This window comes from Oryctolagus cuniculus, chromosome 14 (genome assembly GCF_051225735.1).
Source record: "Oryctolagus cuniculus isolate XC-2025 breed Fujian yellow rabbit chromosome 14, ASM5122573v1, whole genome shotgun sequence".
NCBI classification, from domain to species: domain Eukaryota; kingdom Metazoa; phylum Chordata; class Mammalia; order Lagomorpha; family Leporidae; genus Oryctolagus; species Oryctolagus cuniculus.
This window is the reverse complement of record NC_142880.1, coordinates 5248668-5265462: the sequence shown is the minus strand read 5'-3', so window position 1 is coordinate 5265462 and position 16795 is coordinate 5248668. Positions and strand designations below refer to the sequence as shown.

General features: G+C 48.7%; 1 protein-coding gene across 44 annotated transcripts in view; it reads right to left on the bottom strand.

Annotated features, from left to right (window-relative positions):
- The window catches only part of ATG10 (autophagy related 10), a 271675-nt gene extending 267221 nt beyond the window's left edge, over positions 1–4454 (bottom strand). For 35 of the 44 annotated variants that reach the window (XR_016220372.1, XR_016220373.1, XR_016220371.1 and 32 more), the window contains exon 1: positions 3915–4454. Coding sequence is in view for 21 of the 44 variants with exons in the window: in XM_070056374.2 (XP_069912475.2) it covers positions 3915–4226 (312 nt within the window). In the remaining 23 variants the exon portion in view is untranslated. The remainder of the gene's footprint in view (positions 1–3914) is intronic. The other 9 variants (XM_089312953.1, XM_089312948.1, XM_070056378.2 and 6 more) reach the window with 5 other exon arrangements.
- Positions 4455–16795: the final 12341 nt, after the last annotated feature.

Sequence of the window (16795 nt, the reverse complement as noted above, 5' to 3'; positions counted from 1 at the left end):
CTCTCACTGTCTATAACTCTCTGTCTCTCTCTCTCTCACTAACTCTGCCTATCAAAAAATAAAAATAATAAAGGTAAACTAAGGCACATTTTGAAGAGTTTATTTGAGCAACGATTCATGAAGTAGGCAGCTCCAGAAGGCAAGCAGTATGCATTCTACCAAACACAAGGCTGGGGCCGGCTCCGTGGCATAGTAGGTTGTCTCCGACTGTGGCGCTGGCATCTCATATGGATGCCAGTTCCTGTCCTGGCTGCTCCATTTCCGATCCAGCTCTCTGCTTATGGCCTGGGAAAGCAGTAGAAGATGGCCCAAGTCCTTGGGCCCCTGTACCCACATGGGAGACCTGGCTCCTGGCTTTGGATCAACCCAACTTCCTCCATCCGCGGCAGCCATTTGGGGAATGAACCAGAGGATGGAAGACCTTTGTCTCTGCCCCTGTCTGTAACTCTGCTTCTCAAATAAATACATTAAAAACAAAACAAAACACCATAAAACTCTTACGGAGTCAATGCTGAAGCAAGGCAAACAAACGATTTGACTGGCTACAGGAGAGCAGTGGTCTTACTTGGGTCATTCCAGTGGAAAATTCCTGGTCCTAGATGAGATGGCATTTTCTGATTAGTTAAGCCTAGGTTTCCTTTCCTAGAAGGTGACCACTGACACAGAACTGGGTTTTGGTTTGTTTCCCTGGGAATCCAAGATGCCAGAATCTCTTCAGGTAATGGTCTCCCAATTACTTACTTTAACACTGGAGATCATGTTTTTGCTGAGCAAGGGGAATGTTTACTTCTTTGCTTTGACTATGGTGAAGCTTAGAACTTAGTCTGTGGCCTATGTTTAACAACTGTTCAACTTTTCATGTCTATTTCAGTGTAATGCACCTAATCTCATCTTTCTAGTTAAGCTTCATTTTCTCATAATTCTGTTTTATCTTTATTCTATATTGATTTTATCATTTGTTTCAAACACTTTTAAAACAAAATAAAATCAGGAGCAACACGGATGACACTGCAGCACAGGGTAAGCTACCACCTGTGACACCAGCATCCCACGGCTGCTCCACTTCTGATCCAACTTCCTGCTAACAGGCCTGGGGAAGCAGCAGCAGATACTTGGGCCCCTGTCACCCACTTGGGAGATTTGGATAGAATTCCAGGCTCCTGGCTTCGTCCTGGTCAACCCCAGCTGTTGTGGCCATTTGGGAAGTGAATCAGCTGATAGAAGATCTGTTTCTCTGTCTATCCCTCTTTGTCTGTAACTCTGTATTTCAAATAAATAAATCTTGTTTTTTAAAAAATTGGCAGCCTATATTAGGTTTGGCCCAGTGCTGGCCACTGTGGCCATTTGGAGACTGAACCAGCAGATAAAAGATTTGTGGCTCTCTGGCTCTCCCTCTCACTCTGTAACTCTGCCTTTCAAATAAATCTTAAAAAAAGATGCAAAATAGAAAACAGGCAATTAAATTAGTAAGACAGGAAGAAAAAAACATTACACTGAGCCCTCACAATCATCCTGGGAAAGCTTTCGGGGATTTTTTAAAAGGAAAGAGTGTATATTACAAGATCTTTGCTTTCAACAGTTTGCAATAAAATTTGTAAGAAAGGATTCAAACTGGAGTGAACATTAGAGAATAAAAGACAATACAATGATAAATTGTGTAACCACTATTTAAGGAATTAGTATGGATTAAAATAATTAAAGTAGCATGTATTGAGCTCTTACTGTGAACCAAGAACTGTGGTAACTCCAGTCCTCACAGCAAGCCTAGGAGGAAAGTTACTAGGATTTTCTGCTCCACAAATGGGGAAATTGCGACAGAGAGGGTAAGCAGCTTGTGCAAATTACACAGCAGGTAAGTGCAGCTTAACTAAGGCCCCAAGGAAGCAGAAGGCGCACCACATGGGAGTTAGATTTCAGCCAGTCATTGAACTGTGAGAGGCAGCAAGCAGCTGATACACGGTCTAAAACTAAAAGCACTGTCCACTCCAAACATCGGGCCATAGGAAACTATTACAGATCCTCAAGCTCAGAAGAGATGACTGAAAAATCCTCTGGGAAAGATATGACTTAACAGTGATAGGAAATAATCCTAACTTGGAAGTTCAACTCTTACTACACTGCCTTCCTGGATCCCATAAACATCCATGACCAGGCACCTCAAGCCTCGGGGGGCCAAGCACACTCCTACACAGGTCTCAGCAACCTCTCCCTAACCAGGATGCCTTCAAGTGAGACTTCCTCTCCATCCCCCTACTTTTCAATTGTTTTATACCCAGCCTCCTTATCCTCTGAAGGTTTCTGCTTTCCACAGATCATCTCTATGGTTGTTTCTGTTGTGGCTTCCTGATTGTATTTATGATTCAAACACAACCTCTAAGGTCCCAAACGCATCTCAAGTCTACAGACTTAATAAATCAAGCCCAGTCGTAAGCAGTCTACTTACTGAAGCTTTACCCTGCTTGTTTTTCCTAAGGGGCTACTTATCGTTCTCAGGAACTTATTAAGGATTAGACTGCTATCCACATATAATTAGCCATAAGACATTATTCCTAATTTGATCGTCTGATAATGCGGCAAAATTTCAGTTCACTTTTGTCCTAAACAAAACAGAAGGTGGTAGGGAAGAGAAATAGGGGACAGAGAAAAATCCTCTTACACCATTCCACACCACAGTGAGTCCCCTTTATAACTGTTTCCACTAGTACCCTCAATGAAAAATATCAACAATATTGAAATTCCGTAATTTGCAGGACTATAACTTCAATTTCTCAATATTTATCTTTTGGTCCAGGTTTTCATTTTGTAAAGTTTCCTCTCACTGACATTTGCCCTCCGGAAGTGGTGCGGAGGAATCTGCTTTAAGCACCCCATGGGGCCCATGTTCTTCAGTCCCGAAAAGTACGGTTAAGCTTGTGCCACTCAAGCGCAGGCCACTGCCAAACCCTCAGAGTTACGATAAGCATGACTCACAAGGAGCCTGTGGGCAAGATTTATGGAGCTCGCGATCACGGGGCACGCTGTAACACGAACCCTGAAGAAAATCACGTGTGACTGCGAGGTCAGGATACAGAAGACCCCATAAAGCAGCAAAGCCTCCACCTCTAGGGCTACTTCCGTCTCCTGCTAACAATCAGTGCCTCAGTTGCTCAAAAAGACCGCACCCTGTGGTCATGAACCCTCCCTCCACCAGGCCTCGCACCCTGTGGTCACGAGCCCTCCCTCCACCAGGCCTCGACTGCGAGGCCCCGCACCCTGGGGTCACGAGCCCTCCCTCCACCAGGCCTCGCACCCTGGGGTCATGAGCCCTCCCTCCACCAGGCCCCATACCCTGTGGTCATGAGCCCTCCCTCCACCAGGCCTCGGCTGCGAGGCCCCGCACCCTGTGGTCACGAGCCCTCCCTCCACCAGGCCTCGGCTGCGAGGCCCCATGCTTTTGCCTACTTCCCACGGTCTTCCTATAAATTTACCCCCAGCAGGCACTTCTGCACACCCCGTACCGCTTCCGTGCTGTCCTAGGCTAAGGGCCGGGGGCTGCTGGCCCTAACCACTGGGTTTCTTGATGAACCTCAAAGCTAAGGGGCGCTGGGGCCCGAGCCCCGGGGACGCCCTGTCCTCTGTGCACGGCCCACGGACAAGGCCTCGGGCCGCAAAGGAGACCACCGCGCCGGGGCGGGACGGCAGGGCGGGACGGCAGGACGCGGAGGCGGCCCCGGCGCCCGCAGCCTTTCCCCGCCCCGGCCCGGGAGCGGGCAGCACGGGCGCGCAGGCCACGCGCGGAGTCCCGCGTCCGCGGCCTTCTGTTCGGGGCCGCGCGCCTCCCGCCCGCCCTTCCTCCCGTCCCCGGAGTGGGGTGAGGACCGCGCGGGAAGCCGAGGCGCCGGGCGGCCGCCGCCATTGGCTGCGAGGATACTCACCCCGCTCCGCTCGGCCCCTGACCCGGCGCCCGGCCTCGCGGGGCGGGGCGCCGGGGCCGAGAAGGGGCGGAGGGAGGCGCCCGGCGCCGCGAGCGCGGGGCGCGGCCCACGGGGCGCGGGTGCGGGCGCCGAGCCGGGGCGAGGGGCAGCCCGCCCGAGGCGCCCCGGCCCTGCCTCGGAGGCCGGGGCGCGGGAGCCCGCCTCGGAGCATGCGCACTGCGCCGCGCCGCGCGGGCGGGTGACGTTGTCGGCGGCGCGCTCTGGGCTGGGCCCTGGACGCGGCCGGGTGCGAGGCTGCGCATCCGGAGCCATCCGGCCGTGCTCCGGCACGGGGGCGTTGGCGGCGGGGACCCTGTGACCGGCGGCGGAAGGTGCAGCCGTCTGGGGAACACAGGAGTAGGGGTGAAAGTGGGGTGGCCAGCCAGGGCCGTAGTGCGGGGCACCCCGCTTTAAACTTAAGATGGAGGCGGAAATTAGGACGGCTGGTGCTGACAAGGGTTCTTCTGTGGTACGTAAAATGCAGTGACTGGAGAGCAGGGGCGAAGCTGCAGCCTGTGGCGCCTGCACCCACTGAGGAAGGTGCGCCGCTTCCCGGTCAGCTCCCTGCTAAGGGCCGGGGAGACCAGCGGAAGATGGCCGCCCACGGGGGAGACCAGCGGAAGATGGCCGCTCCCGGGGGAGACCCGGATGAAGGCCGCTCACGGGGGAGACCAGCGGAAGATGGCCGCCCACGGGGGAGACCCGGATGAAGGCCGCTCACGGGGGAGACCAGCGGAAGATGGCCGCTCCCGGGGGAGACCCGGATGAAGGCCGCTCACGGGGGAGACCAGCGGAAGATGGCCGCTCCCGGGGGAGACCAGCGGAAGATGGCCGCTCCCGGGGGAGACCCGGATGCAGCGCCTGGCTTTGGCCCGGCCCAGCCCCAGCCAACGTGGCCATCTGAAGGCCTCTCTGTCTTTCTCCTAAATAAATAAAATCTTAAATCATTAACAGAATTACGTGGGGGTGGGAAGGAAAGACTAGAAAAAGCACCAAATGATCAGCCTGCAGCTGCTCCCTCCAACAGCAGACCTGAATTGGTTGGAAAGAGCAGTAAATCCAGGCAAGGAAGTGAACGGGGACTCCCTGTAAGCCTTGAGCTGATCCGACGTTCTAGGCGGTAGGTACGGAGGACACTGGATGCTACTTTTAGTTTCCCGTAATTATTTCAAAATAAAGGGTTTTTTAAAAATTTTTTTTTCTCATTTTAGAGGCATCGAGAGACAGATCTTCCATCCGCTGGTTCACTCCCTAGATGGTCACAAAGGGTAGGGCTGGACTAGGCTCAACCAGGAGCCAAGAGTTCCATCCTGGTCTCCAGGTCTCCTGTGTGGGTGGCAGGGATCCAAGCACTTGAGCCATCATCTGCTATCTCCCAGGGTCTGCATTACCAGGAAGCTGGAACCTGAAACTAAGGTGGACTCTGAACCCAGATGTTGTGATATTGGCCGCGGGTGTCCCAAGCGGTGTCGACAGCTGTGTCAAAAGCCTGCCCCCCAAGATAAAAAGAACAGTGGTGACCAGGGCTGAGGTTTGGGGCAAGGGGTTGAGAAACCAGCCTGACAGTATTGTTCGAGATCTTAATTGTACTGGTGATTAAACCACTGGTGTATTTGTCAAAGCCCTCTTCAAGATAAATTTTACTGCCTGGAAAAGAGTTCAAAACTCAGCCTTTAAAAAGATGCCACTAGTGGCCAGCGCCATGGCTCACTAGGCTAATCCTCCGTCTTGCAGCGCTGGCACACCAGGTTCTAGTCCCGGTCGGGGCGCCAGATTCTGTCCCTGTTGCTCCTCTTCCAGGCCAGCTCTCTGCTGTGGCCAGGGAGTGCAGTGGAGGATGGCCCAGGTGCTTGGGCCCTGCACCCCATGGGAGACCAGGAGAAGTACCTGGCTCCTGGCTTCAGATCAGCGTGGTGCGCCGGCTGCAGCGCACCAGCCGTGGCGGGCATTGGAGGGTGAACCAACGGCAAAGGAAGACCTTTCTGTCCCTCTCTCTCTCACTGTCCACTCTGCCTGTCAAAAAATAAAAAAAATAAAAAGATGCCACTAGTAACAGTGAACTTGCACTGGCATTTTTGAGCAACTATGCATGTAAGTCAACTGGTGTTTGCCAGTTGAAATGATCCATTTGATTTTTGTGAAGTTTAAGAAAGTAAATTCTGGGGTTGGGCATTTGCGGCATAGCTGGTTAAATCGCCACCTGCCACCCGACATCCCATATGGGCGTCGAGTTGCTGTCTCTGCTGCTGCACTCCAACCCAGCTCCCTGCTAGTGAATTCTGAAAAACAGCTTTAATGCATGACTGTCTCCTTCAACTAAGCAGTTACCTTTCAAACAGCGTTTATGTGCTTAAAACTGTATATATGAAGTACATAAAATCTGTTCTTTATGCAGTTTTTTAGAAAAGCTTTCACATCTGAAAGTAAAAATACATCCCTTTACATTGTATTCAATAGTTTTTAAAAGATTTTATTTATTTATTTATTTGAGAGGTAGAGTTACAGACAGTGAGAGGGAGAGAGAGAGAGAGGTCTTCCTTCCGTTGGTTCACTCCCCAAATGGCCGCAGTGGCTGGAACTGCGCTGATCCGAAGCCAGGAGCCAGGTGCTCCTTCCTGGTCTCCCACACAGGTGCAGGAGCCCAAGCACTTGGGCCATCTTCTGCTTTCCCAGGCCACGGCAGGGAGCTGGATTGGAAGAGGAGCAACCGGGACTAGAACCGGCAACCATATGGGATGCTGGTGCCACAGGCAGAGGATTAACCTGTGCCACAGCACCAGCCCCTCAATGTTTTTTTTTTTAAAGATTGATTTACTTGAAAAGCAAAGTGACAGAGACAGATCTTCAATCCACCAATTCACCTCCCACATGTCCACAACAGCTGGGCAGGGTCAGGCTGAAGTTAGGAACCAGGATCTCCCGACGTGGGTAGCAGAGGCCCAGGTAGTTGGAGCACCCTTCTCTGTTGTCCCAGGCACCTTAGCAGGAAGCAGAACAGCCAGAACTTGAACTAGCAGTCTGCTGTGGGATGCCCTTGTCATGAGTGGCAACTTAACTCACTGCACCATGGTACAGTTTAGAAACACTTTCTGTGCAATAAGTATACTGTACACCGTGTTAGCTTAAAAAGGTGTGTTGTTTTTTTTTTTTTTATGCTGAAGAAGTTTTCAAGTTCACTCAAATCAAGTAAACTCCCAAGTGCTTCCTCTCATCCTGTCACTCAGGGATGGCACTGGTCTGTGTCGGTGTTTACCCTGCAGCACTATAAAGTGTTTAGGACAGAGTCCATCATCATAGCACCCCTAGCATCAGCAGGATCCCCCCTCTCCCAGGAAATATTTGTTGAATAAAAGAACATTAACTGAAAAAACCTGAAATTTAGTCACCACCTTCTATAGCTTCAGAAGCGTTATACATCATCTCATGACACAGTCACGAGATTTCCATTTTACAGATGTGAAAACCAAGACTGAGAATTGAAAGGGAGAGAACCTTTCCATCTTCACTCTACAAGTCCAACACTACCCTGGTACTCAGTATCCCTGCACTGATTTGGATGCTGACTGTCTCCCCATGGCCCGTGTGTTAAAGTTTTGGTCCCCAGGGTGGTGCCATTGGAAATGGTGGAACCTTTTAGAGATGGTCTAGAGGGTGGCTCTTAAGTCATCTTGGGTGTGCCTCAGCAGGCGCTTTTCATGTGACATCTTAAGTTCTCACCAGAGTGTTATAAAACTCTGACTCTGAGTCTGCCCACTCTTTCTGCTTCCAGACTTGAGATGTGATGACTTGCAATAGAACGTGCTCCTGCACTGCCTTTTGTTACCCCCATGAGAGAACAGGGTAATGGGCTGCCTACATCTTGGATCTGAACTTTCAAAACTAAGTAAAGTAAATATTTTCTTTATTAAGTTAGGCTGCCTCAGGTGTTGCATTATAGAAATGAAAAGCTGATGAATGCAGTATGTATCTGCTTGGCTGCTCTTGCTAAGTGTAATGTGTTTGTTTGTTTGTTTTTGAACAGTCAGAGTTAGTGAGAGAGACAGAGAGAAAGGTCTTCCTTCCATTGGCTCACCCCCAAAATGGCTGCTACAGCCAGCACGCTGTGCCGATCCAAAGCCAGGAGCCAGGTGCTTCCTCCTGGTCTCCCATAGGGTGCAGAGCCCAAGCACTTGGGCCATCCTCCACTGCACTCCCAGGCTACAGCAGAGAGCTGGCCTGGAAGAGGAGCAACCAGGACAGAATCCAGTGCCCCAACCAGGACTAGAACCCGGGGTGCCGGCGCCACAGTGAGCCATGGCGCCGGCCAAGTGTAATGTTGTTAACGTTCACTCATGTTCTCGTGTTTACCAGTAATTAGTTACTCTTTATTGTTAAGTAGTATTCCAGTGTATGAATATAGCACAGTGTGCTTCACTGTTCATTTGGGAAGAACATTTAGCTTTTGGCTATTATCAATAAAGCTGCTGTGACTAACCATATACAAAGATTTTTGTGGACATATGTTTTCATTTCTCTTAAGTAAATACCTAGGGGTAGACATATATTTTGTGACCATTATGGAAATAATTGTGTTCTACTAATATTTTACATTATCTTCTTTAGCTTGGAGCTTTTCTTATTTGATAATTCTAATTTAGAGAATTTTTTGTTTTGCTCAATTTGTTTATCTTATTGAAATTAAACATGTTTCATATTATATGCTTTATTTGATTTTTGGTAGTAGACATGTGGTTACAGTATTTAGGATTAGGGACTATGGCATGACATTCTAGGATTTAAATATTTGTGTAGAAACAGCAATGGAGGATTATTTTAAATTAATCAGTATTATTGGGCAAACAAAGATCTTCAGTTCACTAGTTCATTCACTGAATGCCTTCAATAGCTGGGACTAAGTCAGGCCAAAGCTAACAGCCAGGAACTCAGTCCAGGTATCCCATGTGGGTGGCAGAGACGTAAGTACTAGACTTCACCTAGGGTGCTCTTTAGGTGAAAGCTGGAATTGGGAGCAGAGCCAATGTGGGATACAGGCTTCCCAAGCACTCTATTTATCACTACACCAAATGCCTACCCTGATTGTCATTCTTTTAATGACAACATCTAGGGGCCAGCGCTGTGGAGCAACAGGTTAAAGCCCTGGCATCCCATATGGATGCTAGTTCTAGTCCCAGCTGCTCCTCTTCTGATCCAGCTCTCTGCTATGGCCTGGGATAGCAGTAGAAGATGGCCCAAGTCCTTGGGCCCCTGAACCCGTGTGGGAGACCTGGAAGAAGCTCCAGGCTCCTGGCTTTGGATTGGCACAGCTCCAGCCATTGCAGCCATCTGGGGAGTGAACCAGTGGATACAAAATCTCTCTCTCTGTCTTTACCTTTCTTTGTAACTCTGTCTTTCAAATAAATAAAATAAAATCTTATTAAAAAAATGACAACATGTAATCCTATAATTATGTTTTCTTAGAAAACTTCTAAAGGTTACTGTAAATTGCTTGTAGAGGTTTGACATAACAAAGAGTGAGGGTAATGCAGTGACGCATCGTACTCAGAGTGTGTAACAGTGGGAATCTTGCCGCGCTTCTGTTGGAGGATCTAGGCTGCGCTAGGAAGGATAGCGCATTTCAGGAAATTATCCAAATTGAATCATCTGAATAAGGCTGGACTATTTTACTTAGTGAATTTTCTAATTGGCGTTGTCTATTATTTCTAACACTTTTGGTTTGGCATTTTTATCTTTCAAGCATCTGAGAACAGTCAGAAGCGATAGCTGTGTTTTAAATTAATCAGGGGAATTCAGTGTTCTGAAAGGGTCACCCTGTCTCATATCATCCAGAGCACTTGGTTTTTTCCACTGGATTTCTTGGGAGAGCCCCATGTCCTTTTAGTAGAAAAACCAGGCATTTCTATAGCACATCCTTCTGGGTTATCAGATTCTCACCTTGTTGTCTTCCGGGCAGTTCATTGTAAGTTATAGATAGTTGATATGTAAATTTTATACTATCTGGAAGTGGTGATTTTGTTTCAGAGGTCCTACCTACAGGTTCTTGCCTCAAATTCCAGCAATGACCAAAGCTGAGCTGGGGCTGAGTCCGAGACTGGGACTGCAGTCCAGGTCCCCACCGGGGTGTCAGGAACCCAGTTACTCAGGCCATCATCCATGCCTCCCAGGGTCTGCACTGGCAGAAAACTCAATCAGGTGCTAGAGCCAGAAATCAAGCCCAGGTATTCCAATGTGGGAACACAGACATCTTAACGACTAGATTAAATGGCTGCTCCAACTAGCAGTGATTTTAATCAACCCATCCCTCACCTTTCCACTGGAAAAACCAGTTCTGTCCCATTTTTCCTCATTTCCTCCTATTGTATTGTTATGGCAACTCAGCCCAAGCTGGGCTTCTTTCAAGTTCTATCTCCACCCATGAAAGAATTCAAGGAGGAGCCCTAAAAATGTACAAGGAAGCATGCTTTATTGAACAGCATGAGTGTGGGCAACTTTTCTTTCCAAAGAAGGAACTGCTGCTGCTCCAACTCAAGTTGGGGGTCATCCTTTTATAGGGTAGGGGTAGTGGCCTAATTGAATATTCACATGGAGCGCAGTTTCGGCAGGACTTGAATATTTATTGCTTCCGTGTCCCCATTTATGGAAATCTCAGAAGTGTCATGGCATATCCACGGGGGGCTGCAGCACAAACGTGGTCATCTCTGGGAAGGTGTCATGGCGCCATTGCATGATGGGGGATGGGTGTGCCAAGCTTGCATTTGGGTTGGAAGAGCCTGGGTTTCGTGTAGTGGGGGGCAGTGGCCCAGGTGCTGCTGGCAGTTTCTGAGGCCTTCTTTGCTTACAAGCTACCTGTATATTAGCTATATCATTTCTTCCCTCAGAGATTTTCCATCCCTCAGTCCCTCATCCAGCTTCAATCCCTCAACCATCGCATAAGGGAGGGCAATGCAGGAGGGTCAGTCTTTGTCTGTTTCATGAAAACTCGGGGCATTGTACTTGCCTGGCCAAGGAACAAAAATCCCTTACTGGCTGATCCAGAGGTGTTTCAGGGGCTCGAGATCTGTCGCCAGCCATTGGCAATGGCTCGAATCCCTGCACAACCATCATTTCTACGTGAAATCTGAAAGCTGAAAGAGAGATTTGATAATTAAGCTGAGTACAGTTAGGGGAAGAAGACACCAGAGTAGGAACCGTGGCAGAGAAGGCGGAGTATTTTCTATTACTTCCCAGGTAGTGAAGCTGTCAGGCTTCCCTTTCTGAAATCATCCTGAATCCTTTTGATATCTCTTTCCATGAACCCACCGTAGTTAATGGAGTGCAGCAGGTTTCATTAGTCACTGCACATACCCTGTCCTGTCCTGCCAGTACATGTTCCAGGTCCAGTTGGCTGTCCATGACCACATCAGCTAGGGCATCCAGAGAATCATGTGGTTGCTGGGCTAAGTTGCCAAGGCAACAGTTTCCTCCGAGCAGTTTCATGGGATACAGTAAGATTCCCTCCCGTTATGGAGAAGCTTCCAGTGAGCCTCACTGCCAATAGCAACTTCCCAAGAGACATAGGTAGGAGCCACAGCCTAATGTCCCCTCCTAGGGAGAAGTGTGTAGCAGAGGCACCCATTCTACTTATAGTTTTGCTTCTCAAAGATAAATTTGAAGTCCTCAGTCGGTTCACATGTATACACAGAATTATCTTCTGGGTGTACCCAAGAAGATTCAAGTGGTAGAGATTTAATTCTTTTTTTTAAATTTATTTATTTATTTGAAAGGCAGGGTTACAGAGAGGCAGAGGCATAGAGATAGAGAGAAAGTCTTCCAACTGCTGGTTCACCCTCCAAATGATTGCAATGATCGGAGCTGGCCAATCCAAAGCCAGGAGCCAGGAGTTTCTTCCAGGTCTCCCACGTGGGTGCAGGAGCCCAAGGACTTGGGCCATCTTCCACTGCTTTCCCAGGCCATAGTAGAGAGCAGGACCAGAAGTGGAGCAGCCAGGACTGGAACCGGCACCCATATGGGATGCCAGCTTTACCCACTGCATCATGGCGCCAGCCCCGAGGTTTCATTCTTGACAGGTGTACCCAGCTAGAAATTTCCTGTAATTTAACTGCAGTAGGAGTGCTAAGTAATACCTGATAGGATCTCTTCCATTTAGGCTATGACTGGTCAGAGGGAGTTACTTCTCTCCAGTTTTTTTTTTTTTTTTCCTTAAACAAAACTAGATCTGTTGGGGAGATTAGTTGTTCATGATTTTTGAATTTTTGTGTCACCAAAAACTGATGGGAGACAAGGACATCTCTCTAGCATACCAGAGGCAGAGTAAATTTTGGGGAGTAAAGTTTGCGATCAACTCCTTTGAGCTCTTTGAGGGTAGGGATCCTGCATGGGAATTCAGTACACAATGAGTGGCTCCTATGAGAGCAGTATTCTTACCTGTGATACCCAAGACCATTTGGAGCTCCAGAAGTGAGATAATTGTAGGGTTTGTGGGAGCTGCCTGAGCTTCCAGACCCCCTCAGTCCTCAGACAAGGGCCTCAGAGAACTGAGAGACCCCCTGCCCCCGCCTCCTGCCACTTCCTGCAGAGCTGAGGGCAATCATTTGAGGACAGGGGCCGAGTGGGCTTTTCTGGTGGGGACAGTCCTAGCGCCAGTGTCCCAGCCTCCCACTCCTGATACATTCTCTCTTGGACTGTTGAGCCGTAGTAGGGTGCCCTGTAGGTTGGCCCTGGAGTGACGGGGCACTGATGACAGCAACTGCTATCCCATGAGCCTATCACATGGATTGTTGTTTCCGACTCTGGGGTATACTTCCCTCCTCAGCCTTGTCTCAGTTTTTAAAACTACAGATGCTGTTATCTAGAATCTGGTTCACAAAGCAAAGCCTGTCACTGTGCTGAGACTTAAAACCTCTTGTAACCAAAACCCCATGCCTGCCCTCCTCATCCCAGGGGTCAGCGGAAATGCCTGAGCAAGGAAGCCCCAGGTGTGAGATGAGCACCAGCCATGCCAGGTCTCTTGTGGAGCCTTGCCTTTTCATTTTCTCTCCCTAGATCACCAGGAAGGTTTTTCAGCTATGGGATACTCTACATCCATTCCCATGGCCTCAGCTCTGGGTTTCTACGCATCAAAAATGGGAAAACTCTGGGACTAGAGGTTATAAGCAAGAAGAAGCTCATTTTCTTTTGCAACACTGTCATAACATGAGCGGGAGAATGGAAAAATCTGGCCTCTCAGCTTTACTAGTACTTTCCAACTATACCTCTTTGCAAGACACAGCAAAAATTCCTTACATCCAGGTCTTTATAGCACTCTTCAAAACCTCATCCTTGAAGGGACTATGGACTCTATTACACCCCTCATGTCCTACAGACAAAGGATACAGGGGAGCAGCAGCTGCACGTGGTAGGTGACCCACTATTGAGTGCCTCCCCTGTCCCCAGCTCCGTGTTTCCCAGCACTGGAACCATGCCCAGGGGCCGACCCCCTTAGCTGCTCTTAGCCTCCAGCCTCCAGTCCCTGGATCCCGACCCCCTTACCTGCTCTTTGCCTCCAGCCTCCAGCTGCAGCCATCCTGTCCTCCTCTACCAGGCAGTCATAGTGGGGCTTGCTACTGGCTGGATACAAGTAAGCTTTGTCCCCTGAGTGTGGTGGAGGTTCTGGGACAATTAGGGTATGTGTCCCTTTCTCCATGACTGACTTAATTCAATGTAAACTAAAGCGAGGGAGGTTTTCAGAAGATCCTACCAGGTTTACTGAGGAGTTCCAGGCCTCGCCTCTGACGTTAGGCCATCCTAGGATGCCCTACATGTTGTCTCATCCACCTGTTGCACCATGGAAGAGAAACAGTCTACCTGGGCCAAGACCCAAACTTACGCTGACCCTCAGGTGGTTCAGCCATCCCCCAGTATGCTGTGCGAGCTATGGCAGTCCCACTAATAGACCCAAGTTGAAATTATCAGAGATTTAAATGACTGAGATGGTTACCTGTCTGCTGGCTGGGATGAGGAAATGTATAGTTAAGCCTGTAAATTATGACAAAGTCAGAGAGGCAACACAGTGTAAGGAAGAATATACAGCCGTATTCTAGGGACAGCTGATAGAGACTTTAATGAAATCCGCTGACATAGACCCTAGCACTGCTGAAGGCAGATACTACTTGATACCCATGTCATCAGGCAGCCAGCCCCAGATAGGCAGAAAAAACTCCAGAAATGGCCATGAGACCCCAGACCCCGTGAACCAGATGCTAGATGTACCATTTGGAGTGTTTAGTAATAGAGACAGGGCTTAGGAGGAAAGGGTACTCCAAGGCAACAGGTCCTTGGGATAGATTCCCTGGAACTCTGAAGCAAACTGGCCTCCCCTCACCGTCCAGCAAAGAGAGTACTCCTGGGAGAGAGTGAGTCAGGATCAGTGCACCTGCCTCCAGGGCTGTCATTATGTTAGTAAAGACTTGACTGTCCTGTTCAATAGTGATCTGTTTTCTTTAGTGTTCTGCGGCCATGTTTCTTGATCATGAATTAACTAGAATTGAAGAAGTCAGTTGTGTATTGATATTGATATTGATATTGATATTGATATTGATATTGATGTGGGTGAGGCAGGGAGTCTGGAGGGGCTAAGGAGCCGAAGACTGCCCACACCCAAGCTGTAGGCACAGCCCACATCCCATCACCTCCCACGCCGATTCAGCATGGCTCACAACTCGCTTCATCATGCAGCTGAACCTCACTTTCGTTCGCACTCCAGACGCCACGACACCTTCCCAGAGACTACCTTGTGCACTGCACCCCTACCCCAATCCTGTCTCCTTTGAGTCTTCAGGCAGGCCCTGCCCTGAGCACTACCCTCCCCTACAAAAGGATGGCCCAGCCTGGGTATGGGGCAGTTCTCACTCTTGAGGTTTCCTGCACTCATGTCTGAGTGTGGACTGTCCCTTTTGCCTTTCAGTAAATCCCCTCTTGTCCACATCTGCCTGTATCTCCTGCTTGTGTTCTTACGTGTGGGAAGACAAGAGTCTGCCCTTAGTCTAGCTAGGGGTCTCTCCGGGTCCAGCCAGGGCCTTCATCACCACAATGTAATTTAGGATCTCATCCCCAGAGCAATACTGGTGTGTTGTAATCATGTTTTGCATTAAGACAAGCTCACACTGCAGCCCCAGAAACCCTTTTGCGGGTTTAATTCAGGAAGCTGCCCTAGATTCAAACCAAATCAGGAGTTGCTCCTGAGGCAATGAGTCCCTTTAGGCTGCTCTCAAAATAAATAATAATAACATGCACTTGCCGGGCCCCTCTGCCTGCACGTCTGCTCGCAGAGATGGGAGGCACATGCTGGAAAGGGCACCGGTTTGGAGTCAAGAGCTCAGGAGGCAAGCCGCCTCAGGAAACTCACCTTCTCCGAACCTCAAGATGTGTGTTTCCAGGGCTAGCGTTATTGTGGCACACAGGTTAAATCTCTGCCTGTGACACGAGCATCCCATATGGGTGCCAGTGGGAATCTCAGCTGCTCCGTTTCTGGTCCAGTTCCCTGCTACTGTGGGTGGGAAAGCAGTGGAGAATGGCTCCAGTACTTGGTTCCTGCCACCCATGGGGGAGACCCAGATAGAGTTCCAGGCTCCAGCTCTGGCCTGTGCAGCCATCTGGGGAGTGAACCAGCAGACAGATTGATAACTCTCTCTCTCTCTCTGACCCTGCTATTCAAATGCACAAATAAACCTTTAAAAAGGATTTATAATTCTGAAATAAAATTTGTGATAATATTAGCTTTTCAGGGCTGGGATTGTAAATTCTATCCTACATAGTTGTAATTTCACCTCCTGAATTTTCATGTTTATAAGGTTGATAAACAGGTGTGATGGAATAATACAATAAAGAAGAACTGTATTTTCTAACATAGAAAGATGATTAGGTATGAAACAGAGTGTTAAAGAATGACTTCATTTATGGTTCTATAGAAAAATGGTAAAACATAATCACCAAAAATTAACAATGGCTACCTGTAGGTGAGGAGGTTGGGAGTGATTTTCTTTCTTTTTTTTGATATTTTAATTATAAAAATAATGTCTTTTCATCAATAAGTTACTTTTTATAATAAAATAAAGAATGATATATCTAAATATTAAAATTGATATCTGTGATTTTAAATAAGAACAAATTATTTATAATTTTACCTTAACTGACTATGTATTTGACACAAAGATTGCTATTTGGGTGTAAAATAAATACAGTTCTTCTGTACAGGGAATAACAATGGAAGAAATAAATTAGCTTCAAAAGGAGAGAAGCCAGAATGTGATGGCCAGCAAAGGATGACAGTGGGACACTACATGTGCAGCCTCCTACCTTCTTTAACCCAGGCTTGGCCACGAAGGTTGTCCCTGCGTGACTCAGTCTCCCTCAAAAGAAGTGTTGGTGGTACACTTACTCCTATGTAGGAATAAGTAGTAGAAGGATGGAAAGAGACAAATGTGGCCGGCGCCGCGGCTCAATAGGCTAATCCTCCACCTAGCGGCGCCGGCACACCGGGTTCTAGTCCCGGTCGGGGCGCCGGATTCTGTCCCGGTTGCCCCTCTTCCAGGCCAGCTCTCTGCTGTGGCCAGGGAGTGCAGTGGAGGATGGCCCAAGTGCTTGGGCCCTGCACCCCATGGGAGACCAGGAGAAGCACCTGGCTCCTGCCTTCGGATCAGTGTGGTGCGCCGGCCGCAGCGCACCAGCCATGGCGGCCATTGGAGGGTGAACCAACGGCAAAAAAAGGAAGACCTTTCTCTCTGAATCTCTCTCTCTCACTATCCACTCTGCCTGTCAAAAAAAGAAAGAACGAATGAATGAAAGAAAGAAAGAAAGACAAATGTAAG